This window comes from Armigeres subalbatus, chromosome 2 (assembly GCF_024139115.2).
Source record: "Armigeres subalbatus isolate Guangzhou_Male chromosome 2, GZ_Asu_2, whole genome shotgun sequence".
Lineage (NCBI taxonomy): Eukaryota > Metazoa > Arthropoda > Insecta > Diptera > Culicidae > Armigeres > Armigeres subalbatus.
The window spans coordinates 8,343,597-8,369,725 of record NC_085140.1 but is presented as its reverse complement, the minus strand read 5'-3'; the positions used below and the strand labels follow the sequence as shown (position 1 = coordinate 8,369,725).

The window sequence follows — 26,129 nt, the reverse complement described above, 5'->3', positions numbered from 1 at the left end:
TAGAAACCAAAAAACAAGTGCTCTATTTCTCGGCATAACTGTCCCGCCAAACTATTTTCATGATCGTTGACGCAAATTCTATTTGTGAGTAAAAAATAAGAATGATTTCAATGAAATTAAGTCTTCTGAATGGTTCTGTGATGTAATAATCTTATATTGCATTGTGGTTATACGCCAGCAATGAAAAATAGTGTTTAATTTCAAATGCCATTTTCTCATTTGTCGTTTTTTGAATTTGGTACAAGCATGCGTAGAACGGCAGTACATGAGCAGAGAAAGGTGATATGTTTTGCTCGCCTAGTGTCAGACTAACGGACATGCAGAGATTCATTAATTCAGTATTTTCAAAGCTCAAAACAGTGGAGAACTGTCAATCTTCTACATAACTAAATAAAAATGAGTCAGAATCAATGTTTTGTGAATTTTGAAGAACTTGATACGTTCCACATGATCAATTAATAATACTACAGAATTGGGTAGCGGGAGGTAATGTTGGCCTAGGCTGTAACATTTGCTTATCACGCAAAATAATCAAGAATTCAACAATATATCGTTTTGAAAAGAGATAATTGTTAAGAAAATTATTTTGAGCTTTTTAGTGGAATGTCTTCACTTGTCATAAGACGAGTTTGTACAATCCCATTGAATTCCACCACTTAATTGTATCTTGACAGATACGTATTTCGAACTCAACAGTAAGGCCGTCTTCACTGTCTCGTACGACAGTCAAGTACGGAATTCAATGGGATTGTACAAACTTCTCTTATGACAAGTGAAGAGATAATTATTACTCCTTTTAAAAACTGTATCAAGCGTGTTTTAGTTACATTACGTACTTTAACTGATAAACTTGCGTGGAAAATCACTTTGACTCGTTTTTTTAGCAGCCACTTAAGCAGGCAGGCTGTGTAAGAGTTTTGACGTAGAGTTACGTCCTTCGGCAAGATAGAGTCATTCCAAAGTTTCAAATTCGGGCCGTCACAAAAAGAGGTCAAGACGTAAGACCCAAAAACTTCGTCGTTTTTCAACGAATTCTATAGATTTTGGTATTAATCGATCAGTAAAATTTCTAAGATTTTATACAACTATTGTAAACAATTAATTCAATACATTTAACGGCGCCAAGCAGTGTTGAATCTTCACTACTACAGTAAATTGCTTACCTTTCGGCCATTAGCCATCAGTCATGAACATGCACAAAACGTTGATGATCTAATTTCGCATCCACATTCTACGTTCAATTTGCGGTAGTGTCTTTGATACCTTTTGAAGCTTCTACTTAGTTTTCTGAACGGACTTACCTATTTTCGCACATTAGATGAACGGATAACAATCATATTATATTAGCATTCATATTGAATTCACAATTTTCATTAGTATAGCGGCACGATTAACCAAAACATGTTTGGACAATATACAAAACGATTTATAGTGAATAATGCATCAACATTTCATGGACTGTAAAAGCATCCACCATCAGAGCTAAGATTAGAAAAAATTGCCGAACATAAGGCCTATTTCGCTCGATGCTTTTGATAGCCTAAATAAGAGATTGTGCACAATTATTGTTGTTTTTGACTATATGACATAACAACCAAAAGTAAGCAACATGTCTGGTGGCATAATTTTGATTAGAGCTTCTATATATGCCGATTTACAACGATAAATGTGCTTAACCACACACCCTATGTAGATATTTCTCGGGTACTTATTCAAAAGGACGTATGTGATTTTGTAAACAAAGATTGAAACGTCGATTTATCCGATCTGATAGCCCTCCCCCGCAAACCATCGCCACAGACAGGTAGGGGGAGCCTTCGGCTACCCGTTGGTGGTGTTGGTTTGCGTGGAGTGCCATCAGATTGGATAAATCGACGTTTCAATCTTGTTTACAAAATCACATACGTCCTTTTGAATAAGTACCCGAGATTTGATGATTTTAAATGAATGATTCTAAACCTATTGCTCCCAGGAATCCTCCAATTCAACGTTGATAGACAAGAAGCTGTGAATTGTAAATTCATTAGCATTTTTCTGCGAATAAATTTTAGCAGTTTCTATCAAATCAAGTTTAATTCTTAAAACCCTGTTTGTATAATTTGGCTGTGCGGCACTTCTCATGAACATTTGACGATTAAACAATTTTGTCTTTTCTAAAGTCCTTTAAACAGTAACTTGAACATCTCCACATAAGCACTTTTGAAGGGTGAACTTCCGTTTTTTATACCCAAAAATTTGCTTACATCATAATTCTTCATTTTTTTTTGCATCAACTCGTTATTTCGGTGCGGACAAAAGCCAATACCGTCATTCTCCGGACTGATGACAAGCATTTTAACGCCAGCACGAACAACACACAACATTCATAAAATTCAATTCAATCTGCCCATTAACCGTCATTCCTCTATCGTTTGTCCATTCACCGCAGTAATGTCTTCTTCGGTCCTAGCAACAGCACCACCATGTTTTCGACCGATCCTATATTCCACATCCAATTGGATTGGCCTTCTCTATACGGCAACGACGACGCACAGATGTGTGCGCGACTGTGGAACCCCCCGGACGAACTGATGCGGACGTGTATTTCGGCACGACAATTTTCGACACTCGCGCGCGCACTTACACACATTTAGCGGCCAACAGCGCCACGCCATAGGGACGCACCCCGCGCGAGGAAGCAGGTTCCGTCGCGCCGCTGCATGAGGTGTGAGATTTTCGAGGGAAAAAAACGATTCCATTCTGTGCTCCCATATCCGGCTCGTGGGTCACCTTTCTACGCGTAGGCTTGGTCGGGAACTCGTGCGATTGTTGAAGAATTTTCTAGATTTTGCTCACAGATAAATATAACGGAAGCGGTAAGGTAGCTCGTTATCGCCTGAGATCAACCAAAACACTGATGGATGCCGGGAATGATTCATTTTTCAAAATCGATGGAAAAGACTATCCTCAGCGAGAACGATTCGAGGAAAATTTGTTGCACTGCCTTCATCACATAATTCCCAGCTCTGACGAGAAAAACAGAAATCTCGTTGTAACCTTATTTTTAGACACAAAATCACATTTTAACGATTGCTAATATTCGTCTCTGCATTTTTGTTTCACATGGTAGCTCGTGACGAATGAGGCGCTACTTGGCACAGTATTGAACGAACCCACATTTTTTTTTTTATTCTCCTCACTTTTCACCGGCGAAGAAAATCCGCCAATCCTCCATTTGTCCACCAACATCTTATCACAGTTCTTGCCAACTCACTACGAATCCCCACACTTCACAACATCCTCCTGCAGTTGGCGCCAACTTCCTCTGCGCGGCGAATTGTTTCAGCTTGGATGGTTCCAGAACAGAATACTTACGTTTTCTTGTTGAAGTTGTACCGGATGTGCTTCGGGCTGATATCCTTGAGGAAGTGGTCGCTCTTCAGCATAATTGTGTTGTCCCGTCCGGTTTGCGTGGGCGAGATCGTCATCTTAGTACGGTAGGCTACTGCCATGGCTAGCGTTCCAATTTGGGTGCACAACTGTCCGACGCGTATCTGCTTGTGACCATCGCCTGTTGCGGAATGAAGCCGAGAAAGAGAAAAGTTCGTTTAGTCTTGGAATAACGTTCGAGCCGTCGAGCGAGCGACGTGTACTTTGAGCCCACACTATTACAATCATGAACGGACGACGACGACGACGACAACCCAACAATAAGCAGCATAGAGGCGACTAACACAGATCTATCCATTGACGGTGTTCCTGTCCCCATGGTAGTAGAACCGTTCTCTCTCATGGAATCAATGCCGAGTCTCTCTCGTCGCGACGCGAACAACGCGCGCGTCTTTGGTTAGTATGGGAAACCCCAACAACACCCCCCGAGTATACAGAACACCCTTCTGTAGGTCGCGGACGCCCCCATCGTTGCCCACTGATGATGGTGGGACGACTCGCTCGCGTTGCAACGTATGCAATTCTGCCGTCGAACACCACCACACAAAGTGTGGTACAGAGGAATTCGATGATGGCGCCCATTTGTACGGCATGCGTTGGTAGTATGGGACGAAAATAAATCGCTGATCATTACGCCACATAAACGCATTTTAAACGGTCGAACGTCGTCGTCGTCGCGATGTGTGCGAGCCTGAGGCGTCGACTTTGGGGGGTTTTAGTGTGCCATCAAAGTTGTAGTAGAGGAGCTACTACTGGTCTGCCTCTGGGCGATGGTATGTTTTTATAATGATGTGATGGCGATATGCGAGACAGATCTTGGGGCTCGTCGCCTGGTAAATTATAAAATATGTGGCGGAATGCCGCCGCCTGCTCGATGTGACGGTAGGAAAGCTGTAAACAGATCAATTTGACGATCTTGGGGGAGGGAAAGTATTCGTTTGGAGGGTGGTATGCAGTTGACGCTTTCATTTGTTTTATTGATTTGTTTATGATGCTTTAGTAACAATGCGATATGATATGAATTTATTGCATAACTTTTTAACACATTATCGCATAAGTACTACGGAAAAGTTGTTATTTCATTCAAATATGATTATGTATACGATAGACTACGCGTAATAGGCACAGAATACTATTTTTATACTATGTACATTACTTTTATACTTACATATGTAAGTATTTATAAGTTCGTAATATGGTAAGACGATTTCGTAGAATTCCATACCACTTGATTGTACCTTTGACAGATACGTTTTTTGACCTCAACAGTAAGGCCGTCTTAGTGTTTCGTACTTGACTAGAGTCAAGTCGAGTCAAGTACGAGACACTGAAGACGGCCTTACTGTTGAGGTCGAAATACGTATCTGTCAAAGGTACAATCAAGTGGTGGAATTAAATGGAATTGTACGAACTCGTCTACGATACTGAATTTTACTCAATTTCCGTCAAAAGCAGGACAACTCAAAACTATGAGTAATCCTGCTTTTGACGCAAATTGAGTAAAATTTCCGTGGGAAGAAAAGAGATGGCAATACAATTTTACTCAGTTACTCAGTAGGTGAAAGTTAGAGTGAATATTTGCCAGAAGCACAAGAAAGAAATATTCGCCATATTACCGAAACCAAAAAAAAATTGGGACCCACTCGTCAAGGCTCGGAAGCCTCCTTTCAAGAGGCTCGGAAGCCTCCTTTCAAGAGGCTCGGAAGCCTCCTTTCAACAGGCTGGGAAGCCTCCTTTCAAGAGACTGGGAAGCCTTCTTTCAAGAGGCTGGGAAGCCTCCTTTCAAGAGGCTATGAAGCCTCCTTTCAAGAGGCTGGGAAGCCTCCTTTCAAGAGGCTGGGAAGCCTCCTTTCAAGAGGCTGGGAAGCCTCCTTTCAAGAGGCTGGGAAGCCTCCTTTCAAGAGGCTGGGAAGCCTCCTTTCAAGAGGCTGGGAAGCCTCCTTTCAAGAGGCTGGGAAGCCTCCTTTCAAGAGGCTGGGAAGCCTCCTTTCAAGAGGCTGGGAAGCCTCCTTTCAAGAGGCTGGGAAGCCTCCTTTCAAGAGGCTGGGAAGCCTCCTTTCAAGAGGCTGGGAAGCCTCCTTTCAAGAGGCTGGGAAGCCTCCTTTCAAGAGGCTGGGAAGCCTCCTTTCAAGAGGCTGGGAAGCCTCCTTTCAAGAGGCTGGGAAGCCTCCTTTCAAGAGGCTGGGAAGCCTCCTTTCAAGAGGCTGGGAAGCCTCCTTTCAAGAGGCTGGGAAGCCTCCTTTCAAGAGGCTGGGAAGCCTCCTTTCAAGAGGCTGGGAAGCCTCCTTTCAAGAGGCTGGGAAGCCTCCTTTCAAGAGGCTGGGAAGCCTCCTTTCAAGAGGCTGGGAAGCCTCCTTTCAAGAGGCTGGGAAGCCTCCTTTCAAGAGGCTGGGAAGCCTCCTTTCAAGAGGCTCGGAAGCCTCCTTTCAAGAGGCTCGGAAGCCTCCTTTCAAGAGGCTGGGAAGCCTCCTTTCAAGAGGCTGGGAAGCCTCCTTTCAAGACGCTGGGAAGCCTCCTTTCAAGAGGCTGGGAAGCCTCCTTTCAAGAGGCTGGGAAGCCTCCTTTCAAGAGGCTGGGAAGCCTCCTTTCAAGAGGCTGGGAAGCCTCCTTTCAAGAGGCTGGGAAGCCTCCTTTCAAGAGGCTGGGAAGCCTCCTTTCAAGAGGCTGGGAAGCCTCCTTTCAAGAGGCTGGGAAGCCTCCTTTCAAGAGGCTCGGAAGCTTCCTTTCAAGAGGCTGGGAAGCCTCCTTTCAAGAGGCTGGGAAGCCTCCTTTCAAGAGGCTCGGAAGCCTTCTTTCAAGAGGCTCGAAAGCCTCCTTTCAAGAGGCTCGAAAGCCTCCTTTCAAGAGGCTCGAAAGCCTCCTTTCAAGAGGCTCTAGAGCCTCCTTTCAATAGGCTGGGAAGCCTCCTTTCAATAGGCTGGGAAGCCTCCTTTCAATAGGCTGGGAAGCCTCCTTTCAAGAGGCTGGGAAGCCTCCTTTCAAGAGGCTGGGAAGCCTCCTTTCAAGAGGCTGGGAAGCCTCCTTTCAAGAGGCTGGGAAGCCTCCTTTCAAGAGGCTGGGAAGCCTCCTTTCAAGAGGCTGGGAAGCCTCCTTTCAAGAGGCTGGGAAGCCTCCTTTCAAGAGGCTGGGAAGCTTCCTTTCAAGAGGCTGGGAAGCCTCCTTTCAAGAGGCTGGGAAGCTTCCTTTCAAGAGGCTGGGAAGCCTCCTTTCAAGAGGCTGGGAAGCCTCCTTTCAAGAGGCTGGGAAGCCTCCTTTCAAGAGGCTGGGAAGCCTCCTTTCAAGAGGCTCGGACGCCTCTTTTCAAGAGGCTCGGAAGCCTCCTTTCAAGAGGCTCGGACGCCGCTTTTCAAGAGGCTCGGACGCCTCCTTTCAAGAGGCTCGGACGCCTCCTTTCAAGAGGCTCAGACGCCTCCTTTCAAGAGGCTCAGACGCCTCCTTTCAAGAGGCTCAGACGCCTCCTTTCAAGAGGCCTCAGACGCCTCCTTTCAAGAGGCTCAGACGCCTCCTTTCAAGAAAACTCAGACGCCTCCTTTCAAGAGCTCAGACGCCTCCTTTCAAGAAAACTCAGACGCCTCCTTTCAAGAGGCTCAGACGCCTCCTTTCAAGAGGCTCAGACGCCTCCTTTCAAGAAGGCTCAGGCGCCTCCTTTCAAGAGGCTCAGACGCCTCCTTTCAAGAGCTCAGACGCCTCCTTTCAAGAAAACTCAGACGCCTCCTTTCAAGAGGCTCAGACGCCTCCTTTCAAGAGGCTCAGACGCCTCCTTTCAAGAGCTCAGACGCCTCCTTTCAAGAAACTCAGACGCCTCCTTTCAAGAGGCTCAGACGCCTCCTTTCAAGAGGCTCAGACGCCTCCTTTCAAGAGGCTCAGACGCCTCCTTTCAAGAGGCTCAGACGCCTCCTTTCAAGAAAACTCAGACGCCTCCTTTCAAGAGGCTCAGACGCCTCCTTTCAAGAGGCTCAGACGCCTCCTTTCAAGAGGCTCAGACGCCTCCTTTCAAGAGGCTCAGACGCCTCCTTTCAAGAGGCTCAGACGCCTCCTTTCAAGAGCTCAGACGCCTCCTTTCAAGAGGCTCAGACGCCTCCTTTCAAGAAACTCAGACGCCTCCTTTCAAGAGGCTCAGACGCCTCCTTTCAAGAGGCTCAGACGCCTCCTTTCAGAAAGCTCAGACGCCTCCTTTCAAGAGGCTCAGACGCCTCCTTTCAAGAAAACTCAGACGCCTCCTTTCAAGAGGCTCAGACGCCTCCTTTCAAGAGGCTCAGACGCCTCCTTTCAAGAGGCTCAGACGCCTCCTTTCAAGAAAACTCAGACGCCTCCTTTCAAGAGGCTCAGACGCTTCCTTTCAAGAGGCTCGGACGCCTCCTTTCAAGAGGCTCGGACGCCTCCTTTCAAGAGGCTCGGAAGCCTCCTTTCAAGAGACTCGGAAGCCTTCTTCCAACAGGTTTAGAAGCATTACTTTACCAGGTTCAGAAGCCTCCTTCCAAGAGGCTCGGACGCCTCCTTTCAAGAGGCTCGGACGCCTCCTTTCAAGAGGCTCGGACGCCTCCTTTCAAGAGGCTCGGACGCCTCCTTTCAAGAGGCTCGGACGCCTCCTTTCAAGAGGCTCGGACGCCTCCTTTCAAGAGGCTCGGACGCCTCCTTTCAAGAGGCTCGGAAGCCTCCTTCCAAGAGGCTCGGAAGCCTCCTTCCAAGAGGCTCGGAAGCCTCCTTCCAAGAGGCTCGGAAGCCTCCTTCCAAGAGGCTCGGAAGCCTCCTTTAAAGAGGCTCGGAAGCCTCCTTTCAAGAGGCTCGGAAGCCTCCTTTCCAAGAGGCTCGGAAGCCTCCTTTCCAAGAGGCTCGGAAGCCTCCTCCAGATGCATTACTTCAACAGGTGCAAAAGCATCCTTTCAAGAGGCTAGGAAGCTAAAATTAAATTTAGAAGGTGTGCTGAAATCTCTCAACTTTGCTTTGTATCAAAGGTGAGAATTACATTTTATTTTAATTTGTTCAGTAATAAAAATAAAAAAGGAGTATGTAGATATGACGGCATGTGTTAAAATAGATAAAACCGATATCGCCAATGCGGCAAGCCTATAAACGCATACCGATTCCCCTTGAGAAGGTAACCCTGCAGCATGCTGACTAAAAGGAAAAATGCAGATGGAGTTAGAATTATTATCGATTTAAGGGAAGCAAACAAAGCGATTGTTAGAGAAGTTCGCCCATTGCCCTTTGGAACAAATGGTTTCTATTCTAAAAGGCAGCGAATACTTTACAAAATTTGACATCAAGCTAGGATTCCATGCTCCTGAATTATTTCTAAAATGCATGGAAACAATACTAGCGGGTATGCCACGGCTAATAATTTATATCGACGACATTTTACAACATGCACCAGATCGAGAAACTCTCAAATACAGAACAAATTTGGCGAAGAAACGTTCTGCAGAGAAAAACGTTTTTTGAATAATGACAAAACTATTGAATGTGTTGAGGAGATAGAATTTCTTGGCTACGATCTGCCAGTCAATGGTGCGAGAGTCTCCATTGGAAAGCTGAACTCCATCAAACAGTTTCGTGGATCTTGTTCAGCAGAACAAGTCCGATGTTTTATGGGTTAAGTAACCGTTGTTCGGAGACAGAGCAATGCAATGTGCACGTATAGATGTGTCGAAGTTTCGTCTATGCCCCGTTCCATAATGGTTTAGTTGAACGACATAATAGAACTTTGTTGAATATGGTGAAAATAAGCATAGCGGGAAATATGGAAAAATGATTTACAGGTTAAATTGAACTATTAAAATAAAAATGAATTGACTTTTCATTTTCAAGATTTTAATTTTTTTTTCATATTCTATAGAATTATTAGCTTATCGTATAACGCTTCATGCAGTAACAAATGACCATTCAAAGCTGTTGAGAGGTTTTGACAAAACAAATAAAGAAAAAGAAGATGGTATAAGGGGACAAAAAAGAAGTGTACAGGAATCCAAAATTGATGTTAGAGATCATGTTGTTGTTGAAAATTTAGGAAAACGAAACAGTTTGGAGACAAATTTCAATCCACAACCTCATGTAGTCGTTGTAAATGGAACTTTTATTATCCTAAAGAATTCATCCACGGGAGTAAAATTTGATCGCCACATCAATCATGCAAAACTTCTGATCTCTTGCAATCCAGTCAATACAAGAAGTACAATATTAGATGAAGGTGTCACTAGCTCCACAAAGACGCGTATTGCTAATGAATTGGAGGAAGCACCGAGCAATGGTCCTCTTGAAAATCGAAGCCAAAGAAGCAAACGCAAGCCAGAATATAATAAACTAATTGGTGCGAGATCGGACGTGTTTCAGGTAGGACGCAGAACATTCGCGAAATCCGATATATTTTTTTGCGTACACAATTTATTTATCAAATCGGTTCTTCAGAATGATTTTCTTTTTTTATACAGTCTTATCATAACATTTTTCCTATTGATTAAGTAAACACATCGATTTTAAAAATTTAAAAATTCCATGCAGATTGTACGAAAAACTATTTCATCGAAAAGATTGAGTTTTAATGAATCGCCTGCCTTGAGCGTGCTTACAACGGCACACTAGGAGATAACATTCTGAAATCAGTAGGGCGAGAGACATCTAAGGTTCGATTTCTCAAAATTAAGCACCTTCATCGAAAAAACATTTGGTAGGCGTATTAGCGGACACCTTCCTACATAACCGGTACCAAATAGTTTTTCATAAAAAGTTCCTAATATTGAGAAAACCGCGTTAGATGTCTTTCGCCATACAAATTTCTGTTGCTTAACTCATGCTGGCTATTTGCGCATATACGATAGCGCCTGGATGTGGAAGCGGCGGGAAGAAATCAGCCATTGCCAATAATTCATTTTCAAAGTAGGGGGAATGACGGCTTTGGCAGGTTTTGTTCTATTATTGGCAGGCTCAAATTTGGCCTAAATATTTTTTGCATATCAAAGAATATTGTGGCCAAATTTCATAAAATTTGGTCGACAAAAACCCCCCTGCCAATAATAGAACAAAACCTGCCAAAGCCGTCTTTCCCCCTACATACTCCAGTTTCATCATAACATTTTTCCTCGTAAATAAAAGTTGAAAACGAATATAAATTAGTAAAAATTAGACTGCATATTTTTGAGTGGTGGTACAAATGCCAACTATATTATTTTAATATTGTTTAAATCAGTTGCATTAAAAAATCCTCGTGGTTCCACTCACGTAAGAGGTTACGAATAGCTGTTCTATACATCATATATCATTTTCCACACCTTTTAATTTAGAATTAGTTTCAATTGTATGTTTCATATATTATTTGGATGTACTCCAACAACTTCATAATCAAATATCTTCTCATAGAGGTAACTATGGATCTCGTGCCATTAAACTCAGCTGCATTTTTCCTACCTTCATTAAGGTGGCTTTTGATTTTGTAACTAGATTACCACCCAAGTGAGCTGCAGCCTTTCACTCATGTGCCGAGAGAGGTTTCCCACGCAAGCCCAAAACGATAGTTGGTTTCAAAAATAGAAAAGTAAACAACATCACCAGTAGGATGGATCGGACGAGTGAAGGAGTGGCACCACCCGATCGATCAGGTCAAACAAGCTACTGAAACATTTTGTTGTGCAGCATCCACTTGCGCTTCGCCGCTGCAGAAGGTGTCGATTGTTTTTCCAACCTTCGCTCAATCCACCGGATTTCATCGCCTAGCTGATGGTGATGATGAGGCGACAAGGAAGGCCGTGTCCCACGCCCAAAGTTATTAGTGCCATTATGGTCAAAGGCAGAGCCGTGAGTCGTTGTAAATAAACGGTTTTATTCAATTACATCGATACGCACCGACCTATTGCCTGGGTGTGTATTCGCGATCGCCAGGCGACGAAGATGATGATGATCGCCTATGGCCTAACTGGTCATTGGAAACGGAGATACCGTGGATGATTATAATAATGAGGATTGCTATAACATGATACGTTGCATTTCGATTAAGGCAACACCTTTTTGTTGATTTAAGCTAATGAAGTTGGGAGTGTACAATATTTGTGTGCTATTATTTATTTAATAATCATAAAGTATTTTTGACTTTTTCGTACACTAAGGTTACTGAAAGACTATAAGTTCACTCCAAAAACAAACTGTTTTTAAACTCGAATCAAGTACGAAAAAAATTACAGAGACTATTAAGGTCAAAATATGTATCTGTTAAGTTGTTAAGTTTATCAAGTGGTGGAATTAATAATCTCTGGTATTAGAACGTCTGCTCAGACTTTATTTACACTTTATTCAAGGATTGATCAGACCAGTGTTCTATATGGACTCCCCCAATTATTAATTGAGAGCCTTCGATGCCAACCAATGCAAAACTTTGTATATTTATGGCAAGTACAATAATACTTCATAAGTAGAGAAATCGAGAAAATATTCAACTCAAAAGTTCCCTTATACTTGTTCCAAAACCTCCGGCTTGGTAGTACTGGGCCTTTATCGACTAAGTTATTTGAAGTCCCATTGATTCTGAAGTAATTATCATGAAGCAGTCATTTGTTTGCTCTATAAAAAGCTTATCTGAAAACAATGGTACATGGTACATGCCGGCAATCAATTTAAGCCTCTTGATAAACCATGGTATGTTTGATTGTAAGTTCCTAGAATATTTCCAATAAAAGGCTTGTCAAACAATGCATATTCATACCATATTGTCAACCTGAAAGTCGTAAATTTCAAGTTTCAAAGCAAATCCCGGATGGACGCTGCTACGACTAACCACCGATCGTGTTGTTCACGTTGGCGCCATACTTCACATCAGAGGAAAAGTGTCTCCCCGTACTCCTCGAAGGGAAAAGTTGTTTATTGCACATTCATACTGCAAACTGCTGCAGGCCATGTCAACAGCGATAACAAGCTTCCCTAATGTCAACATTGCTGTGTGCCAGATGAAAATAGCCACAAGTGATATTATCATTTAGCAGCAAACCAACATGTGAGTCAATACAGAACTGAACCAGAAGAATGATTGGACGGCCAAGTTCAGAAATGTCGGCTCTTCGCTACAAAAATGTGTAAGCCAATTAGCTTAACACATAGTTTGTTGTTTCAATTATTCGCTACGGCTTCCTGCATAACTGTTGCATAAAAACAAGACCCGAAAGGAATGCATAACAGGAGCGAAGCGCAATGAGTTCTGACATGCACATTTTATGGTCTTTGACAAAATTATGCAATGAATTACCAACAGTCAGTTACTGGTTTCCTATCCGCCGCTGCCAGCGTTTCGATAAAGGTGTCTAATTTGGACAAATCAAACCTTAGATGCCATTCGCCAAACTGATTTCACAAAGTTAACTCCTAGTGAGCACGCTCAAAGTGTGTAATTAATTCCTGCAAAATGAAGGACATAGACATGAAACAGTTTGTCGAAACAAATATCATCTCTAGAAACCTAATCAATAGGTGATTTGTGACCACTACAATAATAAATAAAGTCGCAATAACAAGATACAGGAATGAACTATAACTCACATAGTTTCAATGTTTGTTTAGTACTTGAGGCATTACCACACAGTTTTCATTCTTTGCAATTGCAACCCGAACTGGTTACAACTGGCCTCTGGCACCGGCCCAACGGATACGTGCGTCACCATCGCCCGAACCCTTTCCACCTGGCCGTGCAAAAACGAGGAGAGTGGTACAGTATGTGCCCCTTCGATTGCTTTTACGGGTTCTCTAAAGAGATCTCGAGCTTCACAGTTTCTTAGCTTTTGTGTATGAACTCATATCACCAAGCTTCCTTTGTAATGCATTTGAAATAAGTACTTCTTTGAATATAAAAAATCGTTACAATTTATTTATAGGAAATGGTGTGTCATCAAAATATGTGTTAGATGCAAGAAGAAAACTCCTTAGGATCCTGAAATATTTTACATTTTTGAGCATCAATATAGAATATTGAAAACTTAAAAGATAAGATAAGCTTTAATTACGTTGTTTTGACTTGAATGAGAGTACAAGACATTGAAGGCGTTCTTACAGTTGAAATTATTAAAATCATATAATAAATAATACAATCTCGTATTCGTAACACTATTCGAAAAAGCCATAAACAAAATTTATTACCAAGTTAATTATTTTGTTGGGTGCTTTCAAGACTCGCTTCGTCGGTGCATTTGCAACCATCATCCCTTCAAACCGCAGCGCGGCAATAACCGAGTAAGCACTCGAGAAAAACAATAATTCTGTCAGTTTTTCATCTACACAATCGATCAATCAATATGCAAACATCTCATTCAACTGACCGGATCGTTGCCGCATATGAGCTTCCAACTCGTTCCGTCTCCCCCGATGTTCGCGATGTAGTGAAATCTCTAATGACTTTGCATTCCGACGTACCTTTGTGCAAAATTCCTCAATTTTTCGAACAGAAGATTTTTCGTCAGCTTTCGCGAAATCTGCTGGAACTTTTGCAAATAAAACGTAAACTAATGTTAAAATAAAGCAGACTTTTTTTTTCCTTAATGCACATACGCCGCAACGAAATAGTACTCGAGAAACAATCAATATACCAGCAGGAATGGAAATTATCGTCACCAAATGGGCACGAGGATGGCATTTCACGTGAATTTGTCCGGGGTGGGTGTGTACTTTTTGCATTGTTATTCACATTGCTGTCACCGGGAATGACGAGAAGAGCCACTTGAGATGAGGAAGCCCGTCAGGTGACCGATTCTTTGACACCGCACCGCCATCAATGCACTATAGAATATTGACTAAAAAAAAGTAACTACATTACCGCCTGTATTTAATCGTAATTACTTATTTAGAAACTAAGATTTGTGGATAAGACTAATATATTACGGATTTTTATTAAGCTTTTATGTCTTCACTTGTCATAAGACAAGTTAGTAGTATTCCATTTTATTCCGCCACTTTCTAATCTTAACTGATACGTATTTCGACCTCAAAAGCAAGGCCGACGTTAGTGTTGTAGTGTCTTGATTTGACATAACGTTTGAAGACTATAGCATCAATACGGTGAAAGTTATATTGGCTACCTGGTATCGTTTTGGCCATTTTACGATCGCTTCATCTTCTGTTGCACAGTGTGCTGGGCTTGATGGGCTTACATATTTATTTATATTGACTTTTGACATTAATAATGAAGGGAATGTTTTCTTTCTCGACAAAGTGGAAAACTACGGCCGAGACTCGAGTCACGTTTCTCAACCGGTTGCAGGCGGTTGTTGGGAAAGAGATGCTTTTGTTGAATGATTTCACACGGAATATTTGTTTTGCAAAATGCTTATCAAGCTGGATCGAGCGATGTGTTCAAGAGGACGTGCTTGTATGTTTGCACCTATCTGTAAGATTTAATTTTTTTTTCCACGGGAATGCGATTAAAAGTAAACCCTCGTATGAAAAGTTATGACATAGTAATGGAATAATTTTGGATAGTTTTATAAACACAAAAAAAATCAACAAGGGAGTGACTAAAATTTCCATAGCATGGTCACTCCCTTCGTTTATAATATCATTTGCTCATGATGATATTCTTAAACTATATTCCCAACGAACTATCCAACTCCTTGACTTCTATGAGGGCATCGATAATTCGCTGGCCTCTCGTTAAGTGGATGTCATACACCCAACCGGCGGTTGTTAGATTTTCCAACAATTCTGTATAAGAATCTACCAAAACCTGTATAAGAACTGGGCATATGCGAAATTGCTAGATTCTTATACAAATATTGTATAAGAATCTAACAATTTCGCATATGCCCAGTTCTTATACAGGTGTTGGTAGATTCTTATACAGAATTGTTAGAAAATCTAACAACCGCCGGTTGGGTGTATCATCAGTTTATTCCCTTCCCCAGTAACGGAGAAGATAGGCGTGGCCGGCAATGGTAGCTTTCATGCTTTATCATTTCTGACCTTCAATTGGGTGATATTAAATCCCAAATAGTAACCCATTGCAATTGGAGTAAGAAAGTTAAAAAATATACATGACAGCTATCAATATGCAATCTACGAAATACTCCGTTACTACAATGCAACGCAACGCCAATAATATCAGATGAACACATTTCTCATAGCCCGTCTTTATAGGCCAGCCCACTCTAAGTCCACGCTACCACAGTAGCTGCATACAATCCACCATGGTAATCATTGACGACTGTTGGCAGCACAAAAAGATAAAACAAGGAGAACAAATGAGCAGTAAGCGATGAATAATAAATGTACCGAAAAGTGGGTAGCTTGATTACAACACGATTAAGTGATTATTATTGATTGTAATCATGAATAACATGTATGGGTGGAATAATATGAAGAAAACAATACGAATGATATTTGGCTTTCTAAAAAACAGGTGCTTTAATGTACTATAATTTTTAGGCAAAAAAAAATCAGATCATATTTTACTTAGGTGTAGACAAGTTACTTCTAGTTTCACAAATTTTTGTTTGTAATATGTTAATCTACAAAAACGTTTCCTAAGATCTAAAAACTCAAAAAAAAAATCTACATTTGCAGTTTCCGTAGTATTAGCGAATAATATATTTGGTTCAGCAGTTTTCAAATTTAGGTGAAATCAAAAACCAAAAATAAAACAGGTGCAAGCTAGAGAGGTTCTTTGAACTATGTGATGTATTTTTTAAATCTAATCTTACTGAACAAGTCATTTTATCTGTAGATAACACATAAGCATTTTGCATTCAATGTTACTCTTTCCCGAAATAACAATGATCCAATCGATAGTCTCTAATGAGTTGAAATTTTTCCGATGCACACACAAAACAGGCAATGAAGCCTTTGATAATGATTTGTTATTCCGAAGCGGTTATTATCATAACAGTAAATAGGTATTTGTTGAATTTATCAACGATAAAATAGTATGGATTTTTATAGCAAACTTTTTAGATTAGATATTTAAAAAAAAAAAGCCATGGGAAAGATTGCCTTTCTCATACACTGAAACGATGAGTGGAAAAATTAGAATTGATAATTTTTTTTACCGCCAATCAGACATGCAGTTGTGATGGGTCGAGATAAGTCAGCGAAAAAGCAGCATTTATTGTAGAGGTTTGCAGCCCTAGGCTGGCTCACCTCTTGGCAAAGCAGCTGTTTAAGGAGGATTTTTACTTTGAAGGATCGAAATTCTAACAAAAACCACTTTTCTAGTTACTTGTCTTGAAAAAAAGTAACCAAGGATGGGCTCAAACGAGCGCTCAATGAACGCCATCCCGATCAGTAGATATATATCAGAACTTGTTATTCTGTTACAGCAGTTTTTTTTTTCATAATAGCGGTTGTTATAATACATGTACCATTAGTAGTTAAAATAACAAAAAATTGTAACAAAATCTCTTCTAGTTAACAAAAATATTGCTAAATATGTTATGATTTGAACAAAAATATAACTCGCGGTGAAAATATCTTATACTGTAACAAATTATGTTATTGAAAAGATTATGATTATCCATAATGTAGGCAATTAACTTTGTCCTGCTGCTTCAACTTTGAATGTAGGTTCAAGTTATCCAGCTTTCCACGCTAACCATAATGGCGGATGCCATAAATAAATCTGACAGTAACTGCTTCCGACGCCGAACCAGCGCCGAACTGGTTTCGACGCAGGTCGTATCTCAGCAACAGTTTTCACATTGTTTATTTACTTCTATGAGAATAGTCTGAAATCGACAAAATTGGAGGAAACTTTAGTATCGGAACAAACTTTTTTAAATTTATTAACTAACATCTTTTTTATGTTTTAGATCGAAGAAAAATTTCAATTCCTACACATTTACCGGTGCAGAGCAATTTGATTTAGTTTCAGAATACAAATTCAACTATTCCCTGTGTGTTCTGATTCAGCTGTTGGGAACTGCACCATGCATCTCCATTGTTCCAAAAATAAGAAGAGCATCATCAATCAGCTGTTAATTAAATCGAAACAAAAAAACTTAATAGTTACAGAATGGTCGAAAAAGGTTTCTTTTTACTTTGCGTATGGAGTACACCATATACAGGAGCAGGAGCTATTTGTATACCATACAGTACTTTTTAGAATAAGAATTTTAAGTAAATATGTCAAAAGTATAGTTGTTTTATAACTATAGTGATAAAAAGCATTGGCCTTAAATTATTGATTGTTAGCCTTATGGTAAAAGAAAACATTTTTTATTATTTATTAATAATAGATGAATCTGTGTTCTGGAACTAAAATAACTAGCCTTGCACCGGTAACTATGTATGTATGCATGTCCTACACGAATTGATATGTTCGATTTTGAACATAAAAACTACGTTAGTTTATAAATTTTTGATAATATATAATGGTCGATTGTCGAGTCGATTTTTTTCCAAGTTTGGTTGATATTCCAGATAATAATTGATAATGGTCGATGGGTTCTATAGTGTGGTTCTATAATCAAGTTTTTGGATCAAAAATATAGCTGTTCTGGATGCCATATCCCTCGAGTAGACCCATCGTTAGACATCGGTTACATATGGAGGAGCATATTGATATCGTCTCATCCTTATTAGGTTTCGCAATTTGAGGACACTATTATTTAAATTAATAACATCGCTACATTCATAAGGGTTTTAAACCGTATTGTTTTTTATAATTATTTTTGTCAAGTAAATTATTATCTCGTTAAGAATAGTTTTCATCTTTCTTGTCGAACAACTTCAATCTCAAGAAGTTAAGGCTCTAGACCCCACCCTTCAGTTATAAACATCATGGAAAACTACAATGCGCGCCATATGCTTGTTCTGCGTCTTGTACAAGGTCTACGCAGAATAAGCACAAGTATAATAGTGGAATTTAGGATGGGGCCACCGATAGCGAACAAGAAATATGTAATACCGCAGAATAGCGTAACAAAATTGCACTAAATATTTACATATATGCGCAAGAACGTTATTTGTATGCGTGAGAAAAATTACGTCGGTGGAGCGGGCAATGAGCTTCGTTACAATTACAGTAACGAGTTCTATTAGGCTTCAACCAACATTAGTATACTCCTACTAAGTTTTTTATTTAATTAACACGGAGCTGAATGCGGATGCTCTTCATTCTGACTCCCGAATTTATTTTCGGAACAATGGAGATGCATGGTGCAGTTCCCAACAGCTAAATCGTAACACTCAGGGAATAGTTGAATCTGTGTTATGAAACTAAATCAAATTGCTCTGCACCGGTAAATGTGTAGGAATTGAAATTTTTCTTCGATCTAAAACATAAAAAAGATGTTAGTTAATAAATTTAAAAAAGTTTGTTCCGATACTAAAGTTTCCTCCAATTTTGTCGATTTCAGACTATTCTCATAGAAGTAAATAAACAATGTGAAAACTGTTGCTGAGATACGACCTGCGTCGAAACCAGTTCGGCGCTGGTTCGGCGTCGGAAGCAGTTACTGTCAGATTTATTTATGGCATCCGCCATTATGGTTAGCGTGGAAAGCTGGTACCTTCGTTTTCTTCCAATTCCTATCTACCAAAAATGTAGGCAATTCTTTTTCCGGAACAAAAAAAAACCTAACACATTATGTTATAATCATGTTATGACGATCATGAAATTTTCTTTCCTCCAACTTTGACAGGGAATTTATAACAAAATTATTACAAGTTTTGTTATTTGTAACACATATTGATATAATTGTGATAAAATTTTGTTATGACTAACTGGTCGGGATATTGCACTCAAATTGATACTGCGTCCGTCCTAATGGGATTTAGACGAGCGCTTAATCCGTTATGCTTGCCCTAGATCACCCATTTTGTACTCAATTTGATACTGCGTTCGTCCTCATGAGACTCAGACGAGCGCTCAATCCATTGTGAGCGCCTGGTGGACTTCGTGGCCGTGCGGTTAGCGACGTGAATCGTCTAGACGCATGTGTTGGTTCTTTTCCCGCCCGGTAAAGAGGACACTTTTTGTGATTGAACAATTCTCCACTAGTCCACTGAGTGTTATGTTTCCTGTCCGTTGTCACATGCTAGGAGTTGAGTGTTCAGTCTGTACGACCTCTGGTCGGACACGGTGTACCTGTCTTTATACTGGGACTCAAACGAGTGCTCAATCTATTAGATCGGCCATTTTGTACTCAAACTGTTACTGCGTTCATCTTCTTCATGGGACTCAGACGAACTCCACTGTTGACGCCTCAGGAAAAAAAACATTTTGTACTCAAATTGGTACTGCGTCCGCTCTCATGGAACTCAGACTAGCGCTCAATCCATTATCAGGGTGTCCACTAGGGTACCAATGAAAATCGACTTTTCGAATTTCAAAAACGGGTAGTGCTCAAAAGTTTCATCTCCTCGAAAAATAAAGTCCCTATGCAAAATTTCAGCCCAATCGGACTTCGTTGAGTGTATGAAACACAAAAATTTCTCAAGAAGAGGGGAGATAAGGGTGTGTACAGGATGATTTCGACATCGAATTTTTATATTTGATGCCAAATGTCTTAGAAATGCATAAAACGTCGAGATCTATTGTTACCTTGAAAAAAAAATGAAAAAAATGACCGGGGCTTGGAAATTTTTCGAATTTTAAATTTTTGTTTTTGATGCCAAATGTCTTAGAAATGCATGAAACGTCGAGATCTGATGTTATAACGGATTTTTTTTTTCAAGAAAATTGGCTCTTTGGAAATAGAAAATTTTTGAGACTTTTTCTCGAGATCGATATTTTTTGTAAGCCGCGTGCCTTAGAAATGCATAAAACGTCGAGATGTGGTGTTATATCAATTTTAGTTCTGCAAAATTTTCGAAGTCCCAAAAACTCAATTATCTTCCAATAATTTTTTTTTCGGGGTAACACCAGATCTCGACGTTTTATGCATTTCTGAGATATTTGACATAAAAAAATCGATTTCTTAAAAATTTCCATATCCCAAAAAGTCATTTGTTTTTACCAAACATTTTGTTTTCGATATAACACCAGATCTTTACGTTTCAAATTCGATTTTGAAATTTTCATGTACGGGAAATTTTCGTGTTTCAAAAAAGACAAACTTTGATCGCTTCGGTCAAACCCTAAACGATTGAGCTGAAATTTTGCATGCGGACTTTTTTGAGGAGATTAAACTTTTGAGCACTACCCGTTGTTGAAATTCGATGGTCAAATTTTTCCCAAAAATCCAGGTAAAAACAAACTAAAACAAAGCTAAATAATCAATTCAAAAAAATAAATATTGATAAACAAATTATTTTGAACTCAAATATTGCGAAACTCGTTTTTCAAAAAAAAATATTGTTGGTCTTAAAACATTTTTTCTCGTCTTCTTTTTCTTCTTGTTGACAGCATTACATCCCCCACTAGGACATTGACGCCTCGCAGCTTAGTGTTCGTTAAGCACTTCAACAGTTTTCAACTGCGAGGTTTCTGAGCCGAGTTACCATTTTTGCATTCGTATATCACGAGGCTAACACGATGATACATTTTGCCCAGGGAAGTCGAGAAAAATTCCAACCTGAAAATTTCCTGACCGGACGGGGAATCGAAACCAGTCACCTTCTGCATGGTCTTGCTTTGTAGCTCCGACTAGTAAATTACTTGAAAAATTCTTCAGGAAATGCCTCCAAGAACTGTTTTGCATAATCACCCAGAAATTGCTTCAGCCATTCGATCAAAAATTCCTTCAGGTATGTATTCCTTCGGAAAATCTTTCAAAATGAATTCCTTCAAAGAGGACATCCTAAGAAATGCTTCGTAATTTCCCTCAGGAATTCCTTCGGAACTTCCTCCACAATTTCGTTCAGGAATTCTCTCTAGGGTCTCCTTCGTAAAATACTTTGGATATTTCCTCAGATATATTTAAAAAAAATCATTAGACGGTTCCTTTGTATTTTTTTTTAAGAAATTCATTTGGAAATACAGTTAAGGTAAAAATATAAAACAGCTAATGTCGCTCCATTTCGTGTGACCAACATCTGGTTTGCCTAAACAAGGCAACCAACAAACCGGTACTATTTAGTGTCAAACCGATGTTGTTGATGAGCGATTCCAAGCAACAGCATCAAAATTTAAGAAAATTTTTAATTCATGATTTTCTATTGAGTTGAAACTTTGCACAGTTTTTCAATTTCATCTAAATCGTCATTTTTCGATATCAAATCTTCATATTGAGTCACGACTAACTTTTCAAAAGGGTGTATGTGAAAATGGTTCAAAAATATTTAAAAAGCTGCACAGCAAAAACGGAATGTTCGATTGTTATGATTTTTTCAGCAAAGTTAGACAACTAAATGGTGATTCTTAAGAAAATGTGCACAGTAAAAAAAAATTTTTTTGCCTTTAAAAATATCATTTTGTCACAAAAACTCAAATATCTCAAAACCCTATCTTTTTTCGAACGTAATTTTTAGGGAAAACGGTCCATTATATTAGCTATCTACCATAAAAATTTGGTGATGGTAAACTAATAAACAAAAAAGTTATGACATTTCAAACATTTCACAATTTTCACATATAGTAAACAAAAAAAAATGTCCGTGTATTTTTTTTCCAAGAATCGCAGTTTGATGCTGATTTTATTGTTAAGGGCCTTGCGTGAGTTAAACAAGTTGTTTGTATGATATTCCATATTTATGTATTCATCGATATTATGTATATTATATGTATAAATATTATATGTATAAATAAATAAAAATGAATTAATATTATCCTAAGTATTAAATTAAATGTGGCAGTTACACAATGTTGTTATAGAAACTCTAAGAGTTTTGGGTTTGAATTTTGGTATGGGTTATGATATTATGAAAACAGTTTATTAATATTTATTTTTTATTTATTTTTATTCAAATTTTTAAAATATCGAACACTTTTGAATTATTATCAGCACAGTTTGAGTATAGTTTTGCTTTAATTTTATTTTCCGACAATGGAATGAAACAGTGAAATTTTTGGGTTCCTTGGATCGTTTTCGCGTTATTAAATTGCTCGCTGAGCTCTGAAGCCTTTATTTCGTACTCTTCAGTAGTAGTAAAACAAAATGATAATTTGGTTAAATCTTTTTCTTTTCTACGATTTGCCCAATCAAAAGTTCTTTCGCAGTTTTAATTGGATGCTCACGTTCTTTGGCTAAACTTGCTCTTGTGGCCATGCGCTTTATTGTTCCTCCAATAGCATCACAAGGACCTTTGCCATGTGATGTAGCAAAAATGCCATTCTGCATCAATTCCGTACATTGATTTAAATTGACATAGGCTCGAAAAATTCTTACGATTTTTGTACTGCGACGCTGCTCCATCAGACATGAAATATATCTTTTTGACTTCTTTATGCTTATCAACGCGTAAAAAGTTAATCATTTTTTCAATGAACAAGTTTACGGATACTGAATCGTGTCTTAAATCTTCGGAAATTATAATAAAACTTAAGTGTTCAATTTGCGTACTTCCATTAAAATAAATAATGAATGGATGAATTGTAGCTTGTTGTACGTTCCAGTGATGGGACTGCACTTCATCTTGCAATACAAAGCTGTAAATTTCAGAAAAATCCCAAATGACTAAAAATTCATTATTTCGTAATGTATTTTTCGTATTTTTTTAAAAGCTGGATTGCTCTGTTTTAATGACATCGTGAGGGATTAAACTTCCTAATTTCAAGCAAAAATATGACACAAACTCATCTACAGGTTTTACAATAATTTCTAGGTCACACCTATCCGTGGTCACCCATTGCTCAAATGATAACGGATCAATTTTTTTTTTTTCAAACTCAGCGAATAAAGTATTTTCCATTGATGAAGAATCTGGACAATCCGAACAAGATCGTAGATAGCAATTTGATGTTGTATTTTCACACAAAAGACTACCAGGTCATATTTTAATATCTTTTGTTAAATTGATTCTTTTCAAACTATGTAAAATAAGGATAATATTCTCATGGGTTGTGCACACACATTATGTGTTCCTGAATTGGAAAGAAGCTTACATTGCCTTGGCCGAAGGCTTGCAAATGAGGAAAAACCTATTTTAATATTATCGTGAATTTCCTTGAAGCGTGTGTACGCTTCTTTCAAAGTCGTCATCATTAATCGTTTTTGGATTGCTTGACGCTTTCCATCTTTTTTACTGATACATAATCTTTTTGACCAGGCATAGCTCGACTTACTTCATCATCTTCAAAATATTGAACTACTATTTCTTTTGTCTCATCTGTTAATGCAGTACTAGACCTAGTATTTTTGGTTGAAAGACAGTTATTCTTCAATTGTTTTGCCTCTTTTACTGTATTTCTATTGGTTTTGAACTCATCAATGGCATCCTGAATAGACCACGAACTTGGCAGCATCGACAAAATCAATAATTTTTCTTTCCTTGGCGTGGCTGCATTCGAGAACCTTTCCTTCATATTTATAATTACCTCATCGTAGTCTGTATTTTCCACATCATTCCAGAGGTTTCTTCGTACAGCTTCGTTTATTTCACGGTATTTTTTCTCCGGGTAATAAACGTAGTCCATCTTACTCCATTTAATCGGAGTCACTTTTATCCCAGCTATGCCCTCGTTAAAGCGTTCGATGTTGACCTTTTGGATACACTCATCTTCCGATTGATTTGTTGAAACAGATTTCGCTGATGGTACGGTGGCAAGGCTCTCAGCACTTAATACTTCTGGTAATTCCTCAGTTGTTGTCGATACATCTGGCAATTCCTCAGTTGCTGTCGTTTTTGAACTTCCTGCGCTCTGCTCAACCGATGATATACAGATTGCTCTTTTGTCAACGTTTAGACGGCAGGACGTGCAAATGCGTAAATTTGTATTCAATGTGGACATTGGAGCATAACCAGTCGCTTTCAGTTTATCTATGGTGCTTTCGGTGAGATTTCGTAACTCTTTTGAACACTTTTTTCCATCAAACGGCCTACAACAGTTGAGAAAGCGGCTACTCATGTTGTTCGTAATATTTCAATAAACAAAATCACTTTTAAGTTTTTACTGACTAGTTTGGTGTCATTTGCTTGACTGAAGAAAAAAATTACTATAAGATCTTTAACAACCTTAGTAGTAGTATTTTTTTTGCTTTTTCGTGAGCATTGTCATGGTATGTACCTATCATGCATTTGTTGTTGTTGAAGATACCCGTTTCCTCCCGATCATAAAGTCTATTCTCTAAGAGGTATATTTTTTGCAGGTAAACTATAGACGTAAACGTGTATATAAATCTTTGATTTTGCAGCTTTTGTCTTAAAAATAACATTTCTGATATGTTTCTATCAACGTTATTATCAACAGGTTTCAACACTATTAAAAGAATTTTTCGCCAGTCACGTGCAATGAAAATTATGACACTATCAATACTTTTGATCACAACACTGGATCGTGTCTAAGTTTCTTATAGATGCTATGAATAATTAAATCAAAATATCATGAAAACAACTTGTTTAAATCACGTCCCTTAACAATAAAATCTGCATCAAACTGCAATTCTCGAAATAACTTACACAGAAAAAAATTTTTTTACTAAATATGAAAATTGTGAAATGTTTGAAATGTCATAACTTTTTGTTTATTAGTTTACCATCACCAAATTTTTATGGTAGATAGCTAATATAATGGACCGTTTTCCTAAAAAATTACGTTCGAAAAAGATAGGGTTTTGAGATATTTGAGTTTTTGTGTTAAAAATAATATTTTTAAAGGCAAAAAATTTTTTTTTTTACTGTGCACATTTTCTTAAGAATCACTATTTAGTTGTCTAACTTTGCTGAAAAAATCATAACAATCGAACATTCCGTTTTTGCTGTGCAGCTTTTTAAATATTTTTGAACCATTTTCACATACACCCTTTTGAAAAGTTAGTCGTGACTCAATATGAAGATTTGATATCGAAAAATGACGATTTAGATGAAATTGAAAAACTGTGCAGAGTTTCAAATATTTTCGAAATGGTCGCTCAGGATCGACTGACATGCCCCCGTGGAATGCCTCTGATACAACCAATTATACACTACAACATGATGGACATCATAGGCCAAGTTAAGCATATTGAAGCTAAATAATTTTAAATGGCAAAATAATGTTAATGGTTGCAGCGTCACTAGCGTTCTAGTACTTATGCTTCTACTGGAAATACCTTCGGAAAATGCTTCGTTTTTTTCTTCAATTTCTTGGGGATTTTTTTAAGGAATTCATTCCAAAATTTCTTTACGAAAACTTTAGAAAATACCTACGAAAATTTCTTTAGAAATTCCTTCGGAAATTCATTTACAAATTTCTTTGGAAATTTGAATAAATTTCTTGGAGATTATTCCCGGTATTTTTTTGGAATTTTCTCTAGTAATTTCTTCAGACATTACTAGAGAGTTTCTTTTAGCATTTCTTCTACAAATTCCTTTGAACCTTTTGAAATTAGTTCAAAATTTGCATGGTAATTGCTTTCAAAATTCTTTCGATAATCTATTCATTTTGGAATCCTTCTGTGGAGTTCTTTAGAAATTCTTTTAGGAATCCATTTGAGAATACCTTTTAAAATTCTCTAGGAATTTCAGTTGGAAAATCTATTCGGAATTCCATCGGGAATTCTTCCTTCAATAAAAATCTTTCATAAATTCCTTTAGATTTTTTTTTCGAAGATCCCTTCCTTCATGTTCTCCTTTGAGAATCCCTTAACGAATCTTTTCGGCGATTCTTCCTGAATTTCCTTTAGACATTTCTCTAGGAATTCTTTTGGATAACCATCCGAACA

At 38.8% G+C, this 26,129-nt stretch overlaps 1 protein-coding gene across 2 annotated transcripts in view; it reads right to left on the bottom strand.

The window, feature by feature from the left end:
* LOC134217634 (autophagy-related protein 13 homolog) overlaps positions 1-26,129 on the bottom strand; it is a 169,722-nt gene that overhangs the window by 20,262 nt on the left and 123,331 nt on the right. For both annotated transcript variants that reach the window (XM_062696438.1, XM_062696439.1), the window contains exon 3: positions 3,355-3,550. In XM_062696438.1, the coding sequence (XP_062552422.1) occupies positions 3,355-3,550 (196 nt within the window). The remainder of the gene's footprint in view (positions 1-3,354; positions 3,551-26,129) is intronic.